At 37.5% G+C, this 16,361-nt stretch overlaps 1 protein-coding gene across 8 annotated transcripts; it reads right to left on the reverse strand.

Moving 5' to 3' along the window:
- Positions 1-267: 267 nt before the first annotated feature.
- LOC103711983 (putative WRKY transcription factor 2) lies at positions 268-15,688 on the reverse strand. Of its 8 annotated transcripts, none has more exons than XM_088707149.2 (7): positions 15,336-15,688; positions 13,524-13,560; positions 12,889-13,402; positions 10,969-11,157; positions 2,216-3,075; positions 1,924-2,082; positions 268-1,645 (listed from the first exon to the last, which is right to left on the reverse strand). In XM_088707149.2, exons 3-7 carry the CDS (start codon positions 13,354-13,356, stop codon positions 1,090-1,092), a joined length of 2,232 nt encoding a protein of 743 aa, XP_088563275.2. In that variant the 5' UTR covers positions 13,357-13,402; positions 13,524-13,560; positions 15,336-15,688; the 3' UTR covers positions 268-1,089. The 8 variants fall into 8 exon arrangements, with proteins under 8 accessions (XP_088563275.2, XP_088563273.2, XP_088563274.2 ...); XM_088707147.2 differs by lacking the exon at positions 15,336-15,688 and adding an exon at positions 13,950-14,227 and having other exon boundaries at positions 13,524-13,607; XM_088707148.2 differs by lacking the exon at positions 15,336-15,688 and adding an exon at positions 13,950-14,090.
- Between the last annotated feature and the right edge of the window lie 673 nt (positions 15,689-16,361).

Consider the following 16,361-nt stretch of genomic DNA (forward strand, 5'->3'; position numbering starts at 1 on the left):
CCCTCAAAGATTCTAACTGGCCGGCTCGACGCGATGTCGGTGTGCCCCTTCGCCTTGACCGGCGACGACCTCGCCGAGCTCTTCACTAATGGAAACTAGCCATTAACACCTCGGAGGAGATTTCCCTCCCCAGAGTTTCTCTCTAAAAACCAGCCATTTTCTTTTATATAGACTGTTCGTTGCCACATCTTTCTTGTAAGAAAGGGCTTTCTCCTTGCACTTAAAAGGTAAAAAAAAAATAATATTATGCTAATAAGAACGACCCACTTTTACAAAATGTTCTTCAAAATAGATCAACTTATAATTTAAGTTCAACCACAAACGCTCTATTTTGACTCAATGATATTTAACAAAACATCTTGGACTCAATTCTGTAAATGCCAGCTAAATTGAAATGGGGAAACATGCACCACTCAAACATCATATAAAAGGCTTACAGAAATACAGAAATTCCTACACCCAACTCACTACAATTCACCTGACACTTCAAAATATCACTGAATTCCCTAAATCTAAAGCGCTTTTTGAGAAATCCCTGAAGCTTTATAGCCAACCACTTGGGCTTCTGGTCCAGTCGAGTAAGCACAAAGCAATGTGCTAGGTCTATCAGGACCTAGCAAGCCATCTGTCCTGCAGCCATCCACATGAGCTTGGTCTTCACCTCGCAAGCCATCTGTCCCGCAGAAACCACTTACATGTCATGCTCATCCCTGAGGGTTCGCAAATCTTCTATCCTCCAGACAGTAGCAGGGCTCCAAATCCACCAGAGTTGCGCGCCACCTTACTAGTTGTATGGTTCTGGCTTCTGTAAAACTGTATAATAAGAGTAATCTTGGATTACTGGATGAAAGCTACAGATTTGATATATGGCAGAATCTTGATAAGCTCTATCTCCTTTAGCATAATACAATTCAATCAACATTGGAACCACTGCCCAAATATTCTGCTATAAATTGTGCCACTTATCAAAAAGAAAGCAAGGGTGTTTTGCATTCTCTGCACCTAGAAGAAAAAAGAGCACAAGAACTTTCTCTCCCCACTTTTTCAGGTGTATGGGAACATCTATTTTTCTCAACATATTATTTACAGCTAAGGTCCTAGAGGTAGCCTGCTCATCATCTGATGATATGCTGACCCTCCATTTGATATTGGCGGCCTGGACTCTGAAATGGGTTCCTCCTTGGGCTCTCCTTTTGGTATCTTGAACCCTGCTTCAGAAGCCTGATGATGCCTCAGAAAAGGATGGACCGGAGGAAGAACCGGCATGTTCATTGAGGCCACAGGGCCTAATCCAGCCATCGCAAGCCTTGCCAGGCCTTGCTGACCCATCCCGAAAGAGAAAGCGGCGGCTGGTCCTAGCTGTTCCCGTCCAGGCAGGCAAAATGTGCCAAGTGGTGTAGGGGCATCGAACCTGACCAGTCCATCTTGGGTTGGCTCCGGTCTTCGGTGAAGGCTATGAGATTGGGAAGCAGAGTTGCCGGCTGTTCCAGAGGGTGCAGAGTTTGGGTGACTGCTGTTTCTTGCAGCAGGGACATCATGGTTGTGCTTTCCCTCATAGGTTGTAATCACTGATTTGAGATCATGCGATGCCCTCTCCACATGCTTTCGAACTGTGCATCCTGGATTTGTGCACTTGTAATAGCTCCTGCACCAAAAAAAAAAATCATATATATATATTTTTTTTTTGGTACAACGGCAGCTCACACCCGACAAGCGTGAATGCAGCCAACAGAAATCATTTGCATTTCAATAGAAATTTCTTTATGCTTTCTTATATCATTTAGCCAACATGACCAAAGCAAGTACCAATGCTACACAGATTACTAAGTAGACCAGAGCATTTGCTGCAGGGAGCTTACAATGACTAATGAAGGAGCATTACTTGATATTATGGACAGGCCTATATATAGTGTCGTGGCATACCTTGGATTTGGATTTCCCTTGACCACCTTTTGTCCATACTTGCGCCAACGATACCCATCATCAAGGATGTCGACCTCACTTGTTGTCTGAACCACAACCCTTGGTTCACGAACTGTTCTAGAAGCAGCACTCATTTCAATTGCACAAGCATCAAGCTTTCTAAAACAAAAAAAGGAAAAAATCCAAAATAATAAATGCAGCATAATCTAAACCAGAGCAAGCTTAAAAAAATTAAGCTGATTTCCAAAGCCACTAACTAGAAGTTATCATTAAGAAGCTAAGGAATATTAACCTTCTTTTTGACTCTGTCTCATCCCCCTCACCATCACCACCCAGTGAGACACTGCCATGAGTTGCCTGATCATCCTCCTCTTCCTCATTGGATTGAGCAGACGAAACATCTAGGACATCCTGGGATTCAAAGCGAGGGCCATTTTGTGTCTGTATGGATGTAGATGGGTTGCAGAGTTCAGCAGCAACAGTAGCAGATGATGTTGCTTCCAGGCCATCACCTCGCCATTCTTGGCCTCCAGTTCCATTCTGTGTGCTTGTTGCCCATAAGGGCTTGCCATCAAAGCTGGCCTGTGAACCAGGTTGTTCTGAACCATCAACCTGTGGATCATTGAATGGGTGGAAGGATGGAACACCAGATCGGCGATTCGGAGGAGGCTTGGGGTGATTGTGAGCACCCTTGTAGATTATCTCTGTGATGTGGCCTTCATGTGAGCGCTCCACCTTCTTCTTCATCTGGCAATTCGGATGGGTGCATTTATAGTAACTCCGTGGGTATTCGCTACCTTTTACCTGTTTCTGCCCATATTTTCTCCAATTGTATCCATCCTCAGCAGGTGCACCCAGAGCCACAGAAGAAAGTTCACCTTTTGGAGCAGCTTCACCATCTTGTTGGTCATCAGGAGGTGGTGAATGTCCATTTCCCATAAAGGAATCAGACATCCTCTGGTCGAACATGATGTCATCAGTGGCATCTTTTCTATCAACTGAGTCAGAAAAGCCAGCCTGAAGGTTGAATTGCTGTTGATTTTGCAAGTTCAAAGTGCCAGTTTCTAGACTTGGTGTTTGAATATGTTTTCCTGATTGAACAGAAACCCCTATACTTGGTAATGACTGCTGCTGATCAACAGTTGAAACACCCTATAAGTAACAGAACTAATCAGATGGAATACTAGGAAGCAATTTGCACACATGTTATACACGAGAGTTCACAAAGCATTAATTTGTACAAATATTCAAATTTACAACAGATTATATACACAAGTATTAGAGGGGGCACAAAAAGCAATAAAAGAACTGTCAGCTTTTATGAATATGGCAACCCGGGCTGGTAGGAAGCTACTCATCTCCAGAGTATAACTTAATCTATAATTTCTGTAAACATTTTAAAGCAGAAAAAGTTGGATCAACTTGAGTACCATCTTGTTAGATAAATTGATTGATTGCATAAAGATGAATTTGTCTTATGTTACCTGGAACCAATTCTTCTCTTCAACAAATTGAGGTCATATAGAAATGGGCTTCTGTTAGTAGATCAATACACAGCACAGTAGCACAGTGCTGAATCAGATAAGTCATAGCTAAGAACTACTAAATTATGTACTTGGGTATGTTTATATTGACATAAGGAGGTCTGATTTCAAGTATATATTAGTTATACTATACCAGAGGGACATGTTCTGCACCCATATACTAAACATGTCTGCACTGTTTGGAATTGTATCCTAAAAGTCAATCGTCAACATATTGATGATTGAATTTTGTAAATGAATTGACAAATTAATAAAATGTTATTTGGCATTATTCATCATTTTATTGAACATCTTCAAATGAACTCTTATATGATGAAGTCCTTAGGACTTATTTTATGATAAAGGAGGATTTATCTTCAAGTCCTTAAACCTGTTCGCGACCAAATGATATATTATTACTAGGACGACAGCATTATCGAGATTAGGTCGTTGTGAGACATATACGTTGGTTGTCCTCTTAACCAAGGAGTGTAGAGACATTGATATACCACACAGATGAAGTGTAGGAGTACATTTCACTGAACGTGACCAATTTCGGAACACTCTACTGTCAGAGTGTTCCGAAAAAAAAGCCCTGCCCGGGCACCTTCGCTAGACGGAGAGTAAGCGACATTTAAAACTTGGAGTTTTAATCCCTTTCTTTTATTTCTTCAATCATTGATAAGAACTAATAATCCAACCAAGTTTCAGAGATGTTCCGAATGGATATGGGTATAAGTATCCCTCAGACCTGAGATCACCACAGTGATTAGCAAGCAACTCACTGTACTTTGGTACCGGATTAGCAAAATTTCTAACTAGGACGGAAAATTACTGGGTGTAGTCAAGTACTTGCGAAATCAGTGAGTCAAGATGGAATTGACCCCTCCTGGAAACAGGAGATAATGCTTTGTGTTCAATTTAGCAAAATCTTGGCCAAGATAATCCTTGTGAGGAGTCACATGACTTCTAAAGTTGAATCACATCATGGATGCACTGATTACAGAGTTAACAGAACTCTAAGGTCATCCTAGCATTAAGAGTCAAAGGGATGAATTATATAGTAATCATAGTCCAGAGTTCCAGAATATTTGCTTCGCATATATTCGGCCTATCCAGAGGTCGGGTACCATTGCTAAACGGTCACATCGATTCGTGCAGAAAGTCGTTCCTGTACTACAGGCCTAGGTTCGAACCTATGAGACCACACGCATAGAATTTTTCTGATTGATCAAGATAGCTGATGGATGGTTGAGAATTATTCAGGCATAATTTGATCAATTCAATTGGCAAATTATCTTATAAAATAATTAAAGTAATTATTGAAGAATTAATTAGTAATTAGATTACTAATAAACTCAATTTGATTGAGTAAATGGACTAAGGATGAGCCAATTGAATTGGATTCAATTCTGGGCTCAATCAGGATTTTTGACCTGATTGGATTAGGATTGAATCAAGAGGATTTAGGTTGACCAAATTAAATTAAATTAAATTTGTGCTTAATTAGGGATTGACCTAATTGGATTAGGTTCAACCCAAGGTAATTGGACAATCCTAATTGTTAGAATTTAATTAAATTAAATGGGTTTGATCTGAAACTGTACGGATCTTGAAATCCACGTCACATATCCATGCATGGTGCCATGAATTAATTTTTAAATATGATTAAAAAAATAATTTAATTTATTTAATGGTGCCATGGGATATGTGGCACACATTAAGGACCTCCTTCATCATCAGATGGGGCGAAATGGAGAGATAAATTCATGAAAAGAATTGGATAAGATCAAATTCTTTCTTCATGGCATATGTCATCCTGATCTTTATCTCACTTCTAATTAAGTTTAAAGTTCGAATTTAAACACCACAAAATCACCTCATGACCCTCTAATCTGATTGCGGGCATGGGAATTTCGAAATTGAAAGAAGAAAGTGGCGACATGATGAATAGTTTAGATTAGATCAAGCTTCATCATATGTTGACGCATGAAACAAGCATTTGAATTTTGAATTCAAAACCCCATAAAATCCTCCCAAAGTATTGGAAGGTTGGCATGTGAAGAGAAGTGGAGGGCGACATTAAAAGGACCTCCATCAGCTTGTGGCCAAAATTAAGAGAAAAAGAGGAAAAAAAAGGAAGGAAGAAAGGAAAAAGAAAAGAGAGGAACCCTAGTTCATGCATGAAAAAATTCAGCATTCAATCTAGCCGACTTCTTCCTCCTCTAAGTCCATCACGCCATTAGTGTTAAGGGTCCCTGATAAGAGCCTTTAGATCAGATCTAAGTCCTCTTCAATCCCTATAAACCATTCCTCTAAATTCTTCCAAGAAGGCAGATCAAAGGTTGATAGTGTCAGAAAGATCAAATTTCAGCCTCAAGAAATTCTGCGCAAGCTAGCACTTCCGCGGGATTGGATCTCTCCAGTAACTTCGCATAGACTACTCGTGGAGGCCAGACGATTGTGTGGCTGCGAAGCTCGAGCATTTGATCCATTATATTCTGATTTTGCAAAGGTATAAATCCGATACCAGTAATTTAGATAAGATCTAATCCCCGAGGGTTAAACCTCTTCAGGGGCTCCTCACAGAGTAATCTTTAGAACCTATTCAATGGGTATTCGAAGATTAGTTGGATCATAGATTAGTCAAGTTTAGAACTTAATAATCTAATTTTAGATCTGATATTAATCATGCAAATGATTTAGCATAATTGTTTAAACGATTCCGGCATATCGATCATGTGTTTTGTAGTGATGTTTTGAAATTTGATTTCTTATGCATGCTAGAATTAAAATGTTTAATTCAATGTTTTCCGCTGCGATTTTTAAATTAAAAGAACTACGTATGGCTTGATCCCCCTTGTGAAGGGGTACGTAAGCAATCCGAACAAGTGCAGTCACAAAAAAATTTTAAAATTTCAGCATGCAACCATTGCTAGAACCCACCGATCTCTTTCAGTGGTATCAGAGCCAGGATCTCTGTTTAAACTTTTATGTTTTAATCATTGCAATTAAATCTGAAATTATGAATATGTTTAGATCAGATCAAAAGTAGATTTATGAATGATTTAATTGCTGATTATGCATGATTAGCTAGATCTGAAATTTGAATGTATGTGATTAGTGTTAAGGATCCCTGATAAGAGCCTTTAGATCAGATCTAAGTCCTCTTCACTCCCTATAAACCATTCCTCCAAATTCTTCCAAGAAGGCAGATCAAAGGTTGATAGTGTTAGGAAGATCAAATTTCAGCCTCAAGAAATCTGCGCAAGCTAGCACTTCCGCGGGATTGGATCTCTCCAGGAACTTCGCATAGATTACTCGTGGAGGCCAGACGATTGTGTGGCTGCGAAGCTCGAGCATTTGATCCATTATATTCTGATTTTGCAAAGGTATAAATCTGATACCAGTATTTTAGATAAGATCTAATCCCCGAGGGTTAAATCTCTTCAGGGGCTCTTCACATAGTAATCTTCAGAGCCTATTCAATGGGTATTCGAAGATTAGTTGGATCATAGATTAGTCAAGTTTAGAACTTAATAATCTAATTTCAAATCTGATATTAATCATACAAATGATTTAGCATAATTGTTTAAACAATTCCGGCATATCTATCATGTGTTTTGTAGCGATGTTTTGAAATCTGATTTCTTATGCATGCTAAAATTAAAATGTTTAATTCAATGTTTTCCGCTGCGATTTTTAAATTAAAAGAACTACGTGTGGCTTGATCCCTCTTGTGAAGGGTACGTAGGCAATCCGAACAGGTGCAGTCACAGAAAAATTTTAAAATTTCAGCATGCAACCACTGCTAGAACCTACCGATCTCTTTCATGCACCATATTACAAGGTGCACACATGGAAAAGAGGCCAATGTGAAGCCACAGAATCCATAGAAAACATTAAAGAGCACAATCAGTAAATGATATGTGCCATGGAAGGATCAACTAATTCATGGATATATTTTGGAAAGAGAGAAAAAGAGACAAGCACTGTTTTGCAGGATTTTGAAAATGCATTATTGTAAACACATGTCCGGATAATCACAATTTGTAGGAAAATTGAAGTGAACAAAGATGTGATGGAGAGGACCAAGGAATCAAATACTAGGCTACATACTAAAGAAAGCTCACGAGGGTCTATTTTCCTTCAACATAAATCACCATAAGAAGTTTACGATGTGCATTGTTGACTGAAAATGGTGGCCTTTGCTAATCTGCATTCTGGGGAAATGTTTTGCACTAAGTTTGATTGTTACAAATTCACTGCTATAAAAATCTTATGAGCTTGTGTCACAGAAATTAATAAACAGTGTTAATGCCACATTAGCAGAAGGTGTCATGTACTGAAGGTATGATGTACTGGAAAAGATCGAATATTTTGATTAGATGGGTTAGGAGTAATGAGGCAATAAATGGCAGGTGTATGAAAGAAAAAAAGCGTTCTTAAGAGTGACTAGCACTATAATGAAAAGGTTACTGTTATTCCAGAGATCAGTATTCATGGGTAAAAGGGTGCCTTTTTGCAGAGCATGATGGAATTAGCCATATCCACAAACCAGAACAATAACTGTTTGGGCTATGTGTTGTATGAAGATAACTGATTTATAAAAATGGTTCCTATTATGGATTGCATCCTTTTATGAAGCATTCTCATATGTAATTTAACAACTTCAGATCATCCTTTTTCCAATAAGAACAAGACAAAAGGAAGATCTAACATAATATTGATTAGGTAACTAATTAGCACTAGCACCCCTTAAATATTTAAAACAAAGAAGTTTGGTTCAGAGCACAAATGTTCTTAACTAGCCTCTTGATTTAACCATGGCAAAAAAAGAAAGAAAATTCCTGATTGCTCCACATGCACCCAGGCCATTGTGCAGTTCCTTCTGCTTTTGGCAACACACGTTCTCCACTGTATTATTCCTTGTTCATAAAACTCATCAAGGTTCCTCCTGGTAAATATATTCTTGGTTTTTAACACATATCAACCTCAACAGAATCATTCCTGCTATGCACCAGTATCCTTTCTTTTTAATCATGAACAACTTCAAAAGCAAGCAAACAACATTCTAGACGTATCTATAATAAAAAACCATCATGAAGTTACTCTATTGTATTTCTTTCCATTCTTCTAGCCGATATTTAAGTAGAACCTAGATTGTGAGATGATCAGTCTAGAGTCATCTTTTTGTCAATTACTTCATTTGAGCTCTTCCTAACATCTGACAACATGTACTCTTATTTGGTTTGACTGAAACCTAGACCATTATCTTCGACTTTCCTCCATCTCACCATTGTCCTCATCTGATAACAATACTACCAAAAAATATGCGCTATGCAAGATTCTCTTTAATGTCATCAGTCAAATCATCTATGAGAATCAAAAGGCAGTGGCTACCTTTGTAGTAACAGCTCCTCACACCATTGACATCAACCACCCTTGACCATAATGAATCAACAAGACAGAACCCAAAAAAGAAAAAGTAGCAAAAATAGATTAAAGAAAAGCTTTGGCCTGCACCTTTAAGAATTACCACAGAAATGATGAATGCCACTTTAAAAGATTTTGCAGTCTAGTGAGCAGATCAGTTTCAAGTAATTAACATCTTCCAAATTATGTAATAAATATTCAGATGTGGAATTGGCAAGCTAATAATATAAGCATAAAAAGAAGCCTATCCTTGCAATTTGTGATGTTTGTAACATAACGAGTCCTACAAACTGAACTAAAATATTAAAATAAATCAAAACCAAAAACAAGGCCTTACAATGCAATTGTCTTTTTGAAGAAGAAAAAAGTTTGCTGTTAGCCTTTTGGACCTTACCTCATCATGGCTTCCTACTGAGACTGATTTACCAGGATAACTTTTCATATACCCAGAATTGATTGACAGGCATATGTATATTCATTAAATTACTTCTAATATCTTGCTAGTTTCTAAAATGGATGGAAAGTCATTAAGTGAATTTCTTATTATGATCTATTTTAGAAAAACACAATTTCGCAAAGCAACTCATGAAAGCTACCGGACCGGTTCGGTACTGATTCAGGCCGTACCGAACCGATACCATTGGTTTGGCATTCCGCAAGCTTTTTTTTGAAAATTCTCTCTTTTCCAATTTTTTATATAATTTAAGTCTAATTTGACCTTTTTTATTATTTTTTTTTATGTTTTATGATGTTTCTATGATCCCGGTTTAAGCTAGATGATGCATCCTATTACTTTAAAATAATACAAATCATAAAATAAACATAAAATATCTTCAAATCAAGATACAATCAATTACATACTTTTAAAGTACTCTCGGATATCTAAAATCGGATCGAGTAGCGATGTTTCTCGTAGATATATGAATCATCAGCATAATAAGGAGGCAGATCAACCCATCCCTCTACCCAAGCGGTGTTATAGTCTTATATACTCAATTCCTGAGAAATGCGCATCGGATTATAAGAACTATTAGATCTCTCGCTGAAGCTCTGACTCTAAGAGGTGTCCTCTTACTGATAATATGGCTGTGGAGGGGCTCATCCGAATATGTCGGCAGCAAAATCCAACCTGTGAGACGCTTCGGGCTGTGCAGGGTAGCAGCCACCAGAATATGACTCCGATGCACCATATCCATAGGCTGTCTGAGATTGCGGATAATAGGATCCAGTATACAACTCGGAACATGATACATCTATGGATCCTACTTCATTCCTACGAGAACGGTAAATTTTTTTATTTTTTTATTTTTTAACCTTTTATAATTTCTAGTTAAAAAAATTATTTATTATAAATTCAGAAAAAGTAGATTTCTACCTCAAAAATTACTTTGAATTATGTAGAATGTACTACTATTTTTTCAAAATGTTTTCTATTTTTTTATATTTGTTATTATATTTTAATTTTAAAAATATTTTTAAATTAATTTTAAAAATTCTGAAAAATAAAAATATTTATGTCAACATGCACATCCTTCATAGAAAAATCATGTCCAAATCAAAAAATTTGGCATAATCTCCTCTTATTTTGCAATTTTTGAGCTATTTTTTCTAAGCCCCTTAAAAAAATATTAAAGAAAAAAGATAAGAAAAAAAATCATACCTTAATTAGCCTTCACTGAATTTTTTTTGGAAAGAGAAGAATGCTCTCTCACCTCAATTTTCCTTTCTCCCGAATCAATTTTGGAAAGCTTTCTTCAGCCTTCCCTTCGGGAAACCCTTCTTTGGCCTTCCCTTGTGGAAACTGTTCGGCTTTTATAGCCGAACAGCGGAAAGGAAGAGAAGACAGCGCATGTGCACTATCACCGAACTGGAGATGGCGTGTGCCGCTGTCGCCGAACTGGCGACAACGCACGTCGCTGTGGTCAAATAGGCCACTGCGCGCATCGCCGGTACAAAGTAGTCCCGGAGATGTACCGGTGCAAACCGATCCGGTTTTCACCGGTATGCTTCCGTACCGATCATACCAAGCATGAAAATGAGGGATATATTCAAAGCAACAATAAAGATCACATATCCAGCACATTACCTTCTTTTCTGCACTTGAAAAATATGAGGAACTTGAATCCAGATGAGGCTTGAAGGCAAAAGCTTCACGAACATCTTCGAGTGAGTAATCTTCACTTTTATTAGGACATGCTGAAACCGAGGTTGTGACTGTGTTTGAATTATCATGCTGCGCAATTGGAAACTTTCCTGTAGTTGGAGATGGTTGAGCCTGCAGAAATCACAATTCCAAAAAGGTCAGGCGACACAACTTGCACATAATTGATCCAAGTTGTTGTCATGAAATATACTTAATATGCTACTCACTTACAAAAGTTAAGAAAACATATCAACATAGAAGGAAATAATAGACTCTTTAGTTGACAATTACATTAATACTTAATGAAAAAGCTCCTACATCCATTAATCGTTGAATATCCATTAACTAAGGCAACCACCAATAAAGGAAGATAATTAGGACTTTGCTGTGACATAGTAGATACATAGAGACCATGTTACCAACATAAATTGGCCTCTAAACAAAAAGCTATTTTCTAGCCAGTATGCCATTTTGTGTATCTCAGGGGGTGCCATATATTTGTTCCTCATGGGGTGATCTAATTTGTTTTCACCAAAATGTAGGGCATATGCAATACACTGCAAAGTGCAGAGTTTGTAAACTCATTAACTGGCTGAAACTCCGCATATAGTTTTAAAAGGCGGCTGCATTATGCGGGCGGTCAAGAGACTGCGTAGTGCATATGCAGTATTATATGGGCACATATGCGGTTAATATGTTTTAACTATATAAGACAATAAAATTGATTGAGTACAATAAAAACAACAATATAATATTGGATAAATAAATTCAAAACCAATAATAATCACAATTAATATTAGTGCTTATTACTTAGGACTTAATAATTAATACTAGGAACAATTATAGCATAATGAAACCTACATCCAACCTAACCATTGGTTTGAATATGATCCATCTGCACAGGCCCCATAATGCTAAGTGGATCATATATAGCTGATTGAGCCAAGTGAGCTGCATTTGCACAGGCCACTGCTAATTGAGCTGCATATACATCTGTATAGTGCTAATTGGACTGCCTTTTCAGCTCCTATTGTAGTAACAGGTGATGCGGTGCATCAAGGGACCACATTCGCATCTGCATCCTCATGCACCACATTTTAAAACACTGAGTACAAATACATACAATCAGAATTCAGCATAGTGAAACTTATTACACATTTTCTAACTCATTTTTTTACAAATCATATAACTTTCTATTTTAATTGTTATTATACTGCAAAATGCTTTGCATGTGCGTGCGTACATATGCAATATAAAAGCGGTTACATACCATAAAAATCAAATTCAATAATGTTTACAATTTATTTGTTGAATCTCTCAAGATCTGTACAAGAATACTTGCATTTAAAACTACATTTCTTGCTTACATTTCCATAAATATCACATAGTAATGCCATCAGATAATTACTGAAGCAAAATTATGCTTACATAGCAAACAAAGCACTAACATAATAATGGGAGTTCATAAAGGTAAACCCAAATGCCATGACCCAAGGAGAAGGATAATTATGTGCACACATTCTCCAACGCATTCACCAACTCTATCAAGCACTCTGTTCTGAGTTATTAAACCCCAAAAAACTCACAAAAAACTTCAATTTTTGGCCAGGAAATTGACAGCTGCAAGATTGAAACGTATCCAATGGCAAATTCTTTTGTGGGTATGTAAATGACACTTCAAAATACATTAACTAAGAGACTAGAACTTTTCCACAGCATGAAATCCATTGATGGATTCCTCCACTCTTCATAATCATGTCCTAGATTCGCTTTACAATCTCCATTTGCTCAATTTTCTATTAATAACATATTAATTCTCATATATCACAACAACAAATTAAGGATATCAAGTATGAACCGTACCATAGAATTAGAAAGAAAAACTGGAGACTCCAGCAATGTTGTCGGGCTGAGACCAGGTGGAATCGTCAGATAAGGAGACTGAACATATGAGGATGATGATCCCACGCTGGCTGATGAAATGCGAACCATATTGAGCTTCGGAACATTAAATCCGGCCCTTGCCGCCATCCTCTCAGCAAGACCCCCTTGCGAGCTTGATTTGCGGGCACCGAACAGGCTCGGTGCTAATGAGAGATCGCTCGAGTACTGGACCCCCACCTGAACCTTTTCTTCTTTTGGATCCGTAAACGTTTTCTGTTTCTCAGATCCAGGCGGCGGCCCCTCATTCCCATTCTCTGCCGAGAGATCAGAGAATGATCTCGAACCGTATTCCTCGTTCAAAAAAGTGGACAAAAACGTCCTTGGGCTGGGATTCGGAAGAGTCGTCCAGTCATCGATCATGGTGGCGTTGTCGTGTGCCCCAGCCATGATGGATTCGATCCTTCCCCCAGTTCGGAAACAAGGCTTCTTTGATCTAATATGGCAAAACAAGAAACGGGTTTCAGCTCAGTCCAAGCAATAAGGAAATGCGACAGGTTATATCGATAATCAAAGAATTCAGCTTCCAAAATGAGAAAATGATAATCAAACCCCACCTTCAATTCCTCCTCGGAGAAGCAATTGCCGCACCAACTGAATAAAAACGAAAGAGATTTTTCTCTAAAATTCTACCTCGATCGCTGAGAAGGAAAAATGAAGATTTAAAAAGTTCCGATTTTTAAGAAGCTACCAAGAGAACTCGATCAACCAAACCACCCAAATCGCACAAGCACCAAAAACGCGTTAAAATACCAAGACGGCCCGAAAGAGCCAGAACCATCGAAATGAAGCACGATATAGCACAAAGGCCGCAAATGGAGCAGATTTAGACTACAATAAATAAACTCAGATCGCTAAATCGCCCAAATCTCTCACTAACAAAAGGGGAAAGAAATCTACAAAATAAGAGAAAAATGGGGGAAAAAAATCGACCCAATGGAAAAGAAAGGGAGGTGGGAAGCAAGGGGAACAAACCCAATCACCTCAAAATCAGCAGAAGGGGCTGCTGCCTAAAAACCAATGATTGGGCGCTCCCAAGAGGAGCTCTCAGTCCCACGGCACCGAAGACGAAAGACAAGCGAGGGAGAAAAAATAACAACAAAAAAAAAAGAGCAAAGAAGCCCAGAGAGAAGAGAGAGAAAGAAAGCGATTTAACCGAGGAGGGAGTGCGGCCGCGAAATAGGAAGGATTCGTTGGAACTCAAAGCCATCATGGCGACCTGTCTTTATCTCCGCCCTTTGTCTTTGTTCCTTCTTCTTCTGTTTTTTAATCTATTTTTTTCTAAATATATTCTACACTATAATATATTATTAACTTTTTGGTTTTTTTTTTTTACAACTAAAGGAGTGGATTATATATTTTTAATAAAATTACCGAAACACCCCTCAACTTCGGATGAATCTTTTACTTGCCGCCTCTACTTAATGTTTAAGAATATTCAATAAAACCCTTAATATCTTTAGCTCTTAAAAATGCATCATCTAACATTTATGTGATATTCTTAAAAACTAAAATATCCTTTAATTTCTTGACTTTTCTCCGTATTCTCCTTTCTTCATTTCTCCTACATTGGACAACTATTAATTAGATGATGATAATAAACAATCTTATTAAAATAAAGGAATACTTGCTGAAGAGCTACAACATCAACTTAAACTACGAAGTATTGCAAATCAGAAGAAAAAGTCTAACAAGTCATAGCATCATCAACAACTATAATAACAAGAAAATGAAAGTATATCTATGTCTATGACTTATTTGATGCTTCGCTTATTGTTCTTCTTTTTTTTCTGCCCTTTGTGTGAATATATACTATACTATAATATATTATTAACTTTTTGGTTTTTTTTTACAAGTAAAGGAGAGGATTATATAGTCTTTTAGTAAAATTATTGGAACACCCCTCAACTTCCGATGAATTTTTTACTTGCCTCCTCGATTGTTTCAAAATTTTCAATAAAACCCTTAATATCTTTAGCTTGTAAAAATGCATCATGTAACGATTATGTGATATTCTTGAGAACTAAAATATCCTTTAATTTCTTGACTTTCCTTGGTGTTCTCCTTTCTTCATCTCTCCCACGACACCACCAGCCAGCAATTATTGATTAGATGATGATAATAAGCAATCTCATTAAGATAAAAGAATACTTGCTAAAAAGCTACAACATCAGCTTAAACTACGAAGCATTGCAAATCAGAAGGAAAAGTCTAACAAATCATAGCATCAACAACAACTATAATAACAAGAAAATGGAAGTATATCTATCTCTGTAACTTGTTTGATCCTTCCCGCTTCTTGTTCTTCTTTTCAACTAAAACCAAAAAGATGATGACGACAATAGCGTGGAGGAAGTAAAAAATCCTACAATCGAGTCAAGGAGGACAATGAGGAGGGGAAGGCATTTGATGTTAAAGGGGGCGATGAGGTAGTTGAGGGTGTTGCAGAGGTGATAGTCCCTCTTGAACTGGGCAGTGGTGTCCTCGAGCTCAAGAAGCACTTGCTATTCCTCGGGGTCCCTTGCAGAGGTGATACCCATGAAGAAGGAAAAGAGGTGTGCAAGAGGTTGCATCGCAAGTCTGTGGCCCGATCCTTCTTTGGCTTGTCGTTGAGATGGTTGAAGATCTAAATGATGTAATGAAAAATTCTTCGAAAGAGATGTTGGTTTCCGAAAAAATGCAGTTTATTTAAAACACTATGTATCTTCAGAACCATCATGTCTATCAGTCTTTCGGATAGAGTCTATAAATAGACTCCTCGGAGATCAATTCAAAAATAATCTGATCTCTTTTTTTTATTAGTATTTTATCTCCTGAAAATTTTTCTACAGACACAAAGTTATTCTATCCTTTAACTTTCTATTTTATATTTTTTATTTTATGGGCATATGAAGGAGTCGATCGGATCAAGCATCCACAACGATCGTGCTCGTTAAAGAAGAATCGAGCTGAGCCGAATTACTGTACCTTGGAGATAACGATCGTGCTTGTTAGTGGTATTGGTGAATCATATTTTTAGGACAGTATATATCACACGCCGTAATTCAGGCAAGATTTTTTTAATCTTCTAATTTTATTCTAGTAGATAAATTTTTTTTATAATACTTTTATAAAATAAAAATATAACAGTTTTTAGATAAACCATTTCCAGCCAGCCTCAAAGTTGCCGATATCGATGTGTGTGCCTTGGGAGGATAAAGGCAAGGAGATGTTGGTTTTTTTATGTTTCACCCCTCTCAATCTCCCAGTGATACCTATAGAAAGCCTATCACCAAGTCACCTCCCTCTTCATTTCATTCCCATTTCCTCCTTTATGTATTCTTCTCCTCTTTACTATTTCCTAATATTTTATTAAGCTTTTCTCCTCTTCTGTTCTTTGATATCCTTTGCCTTAA

The sequence above is a fragment of the Phoenix dactylifera genome, chromosome 11, assembly GCF_051530095.1.
Source record: "Phoenix dactylifera cultivar Ajwa chromosome 11, Ajwa_hap1_PhDact_Kaust_v1.1, whole genome shotgun sequence".
Taxonomy (NCBI): domain Eukaryota; kingdom Viridiplantae; phylum Streptophyta; class Magnoliopsida; order Arecales; family Arecaceae; genus Phoenix; species Phoenix dactylifera.

Coding starts and splice junctions, on each gene's coding strand:
- LOC103711983 (XM_088707144.2), bottom strand. CDS start 14,179: ATGATGGCTTTGAGTTCCAACGAATCCTTCCTATTTCGCGGCCGCACT. Junction 13,403..13,949: donor CCCCTTCTGCTGATTTTGAG/GTGATTGGGTTT, acceptor TTGCCATATTAG/ATCAAAGAAGCCTTGTTTCC. Junction 1,646..1,923: donor AAGGGAAATCCAAATCCAAG/GTATGCCACGAC, acceptor TTTTTGGTGCAG/GAGCTATTACAAGTGCACAA.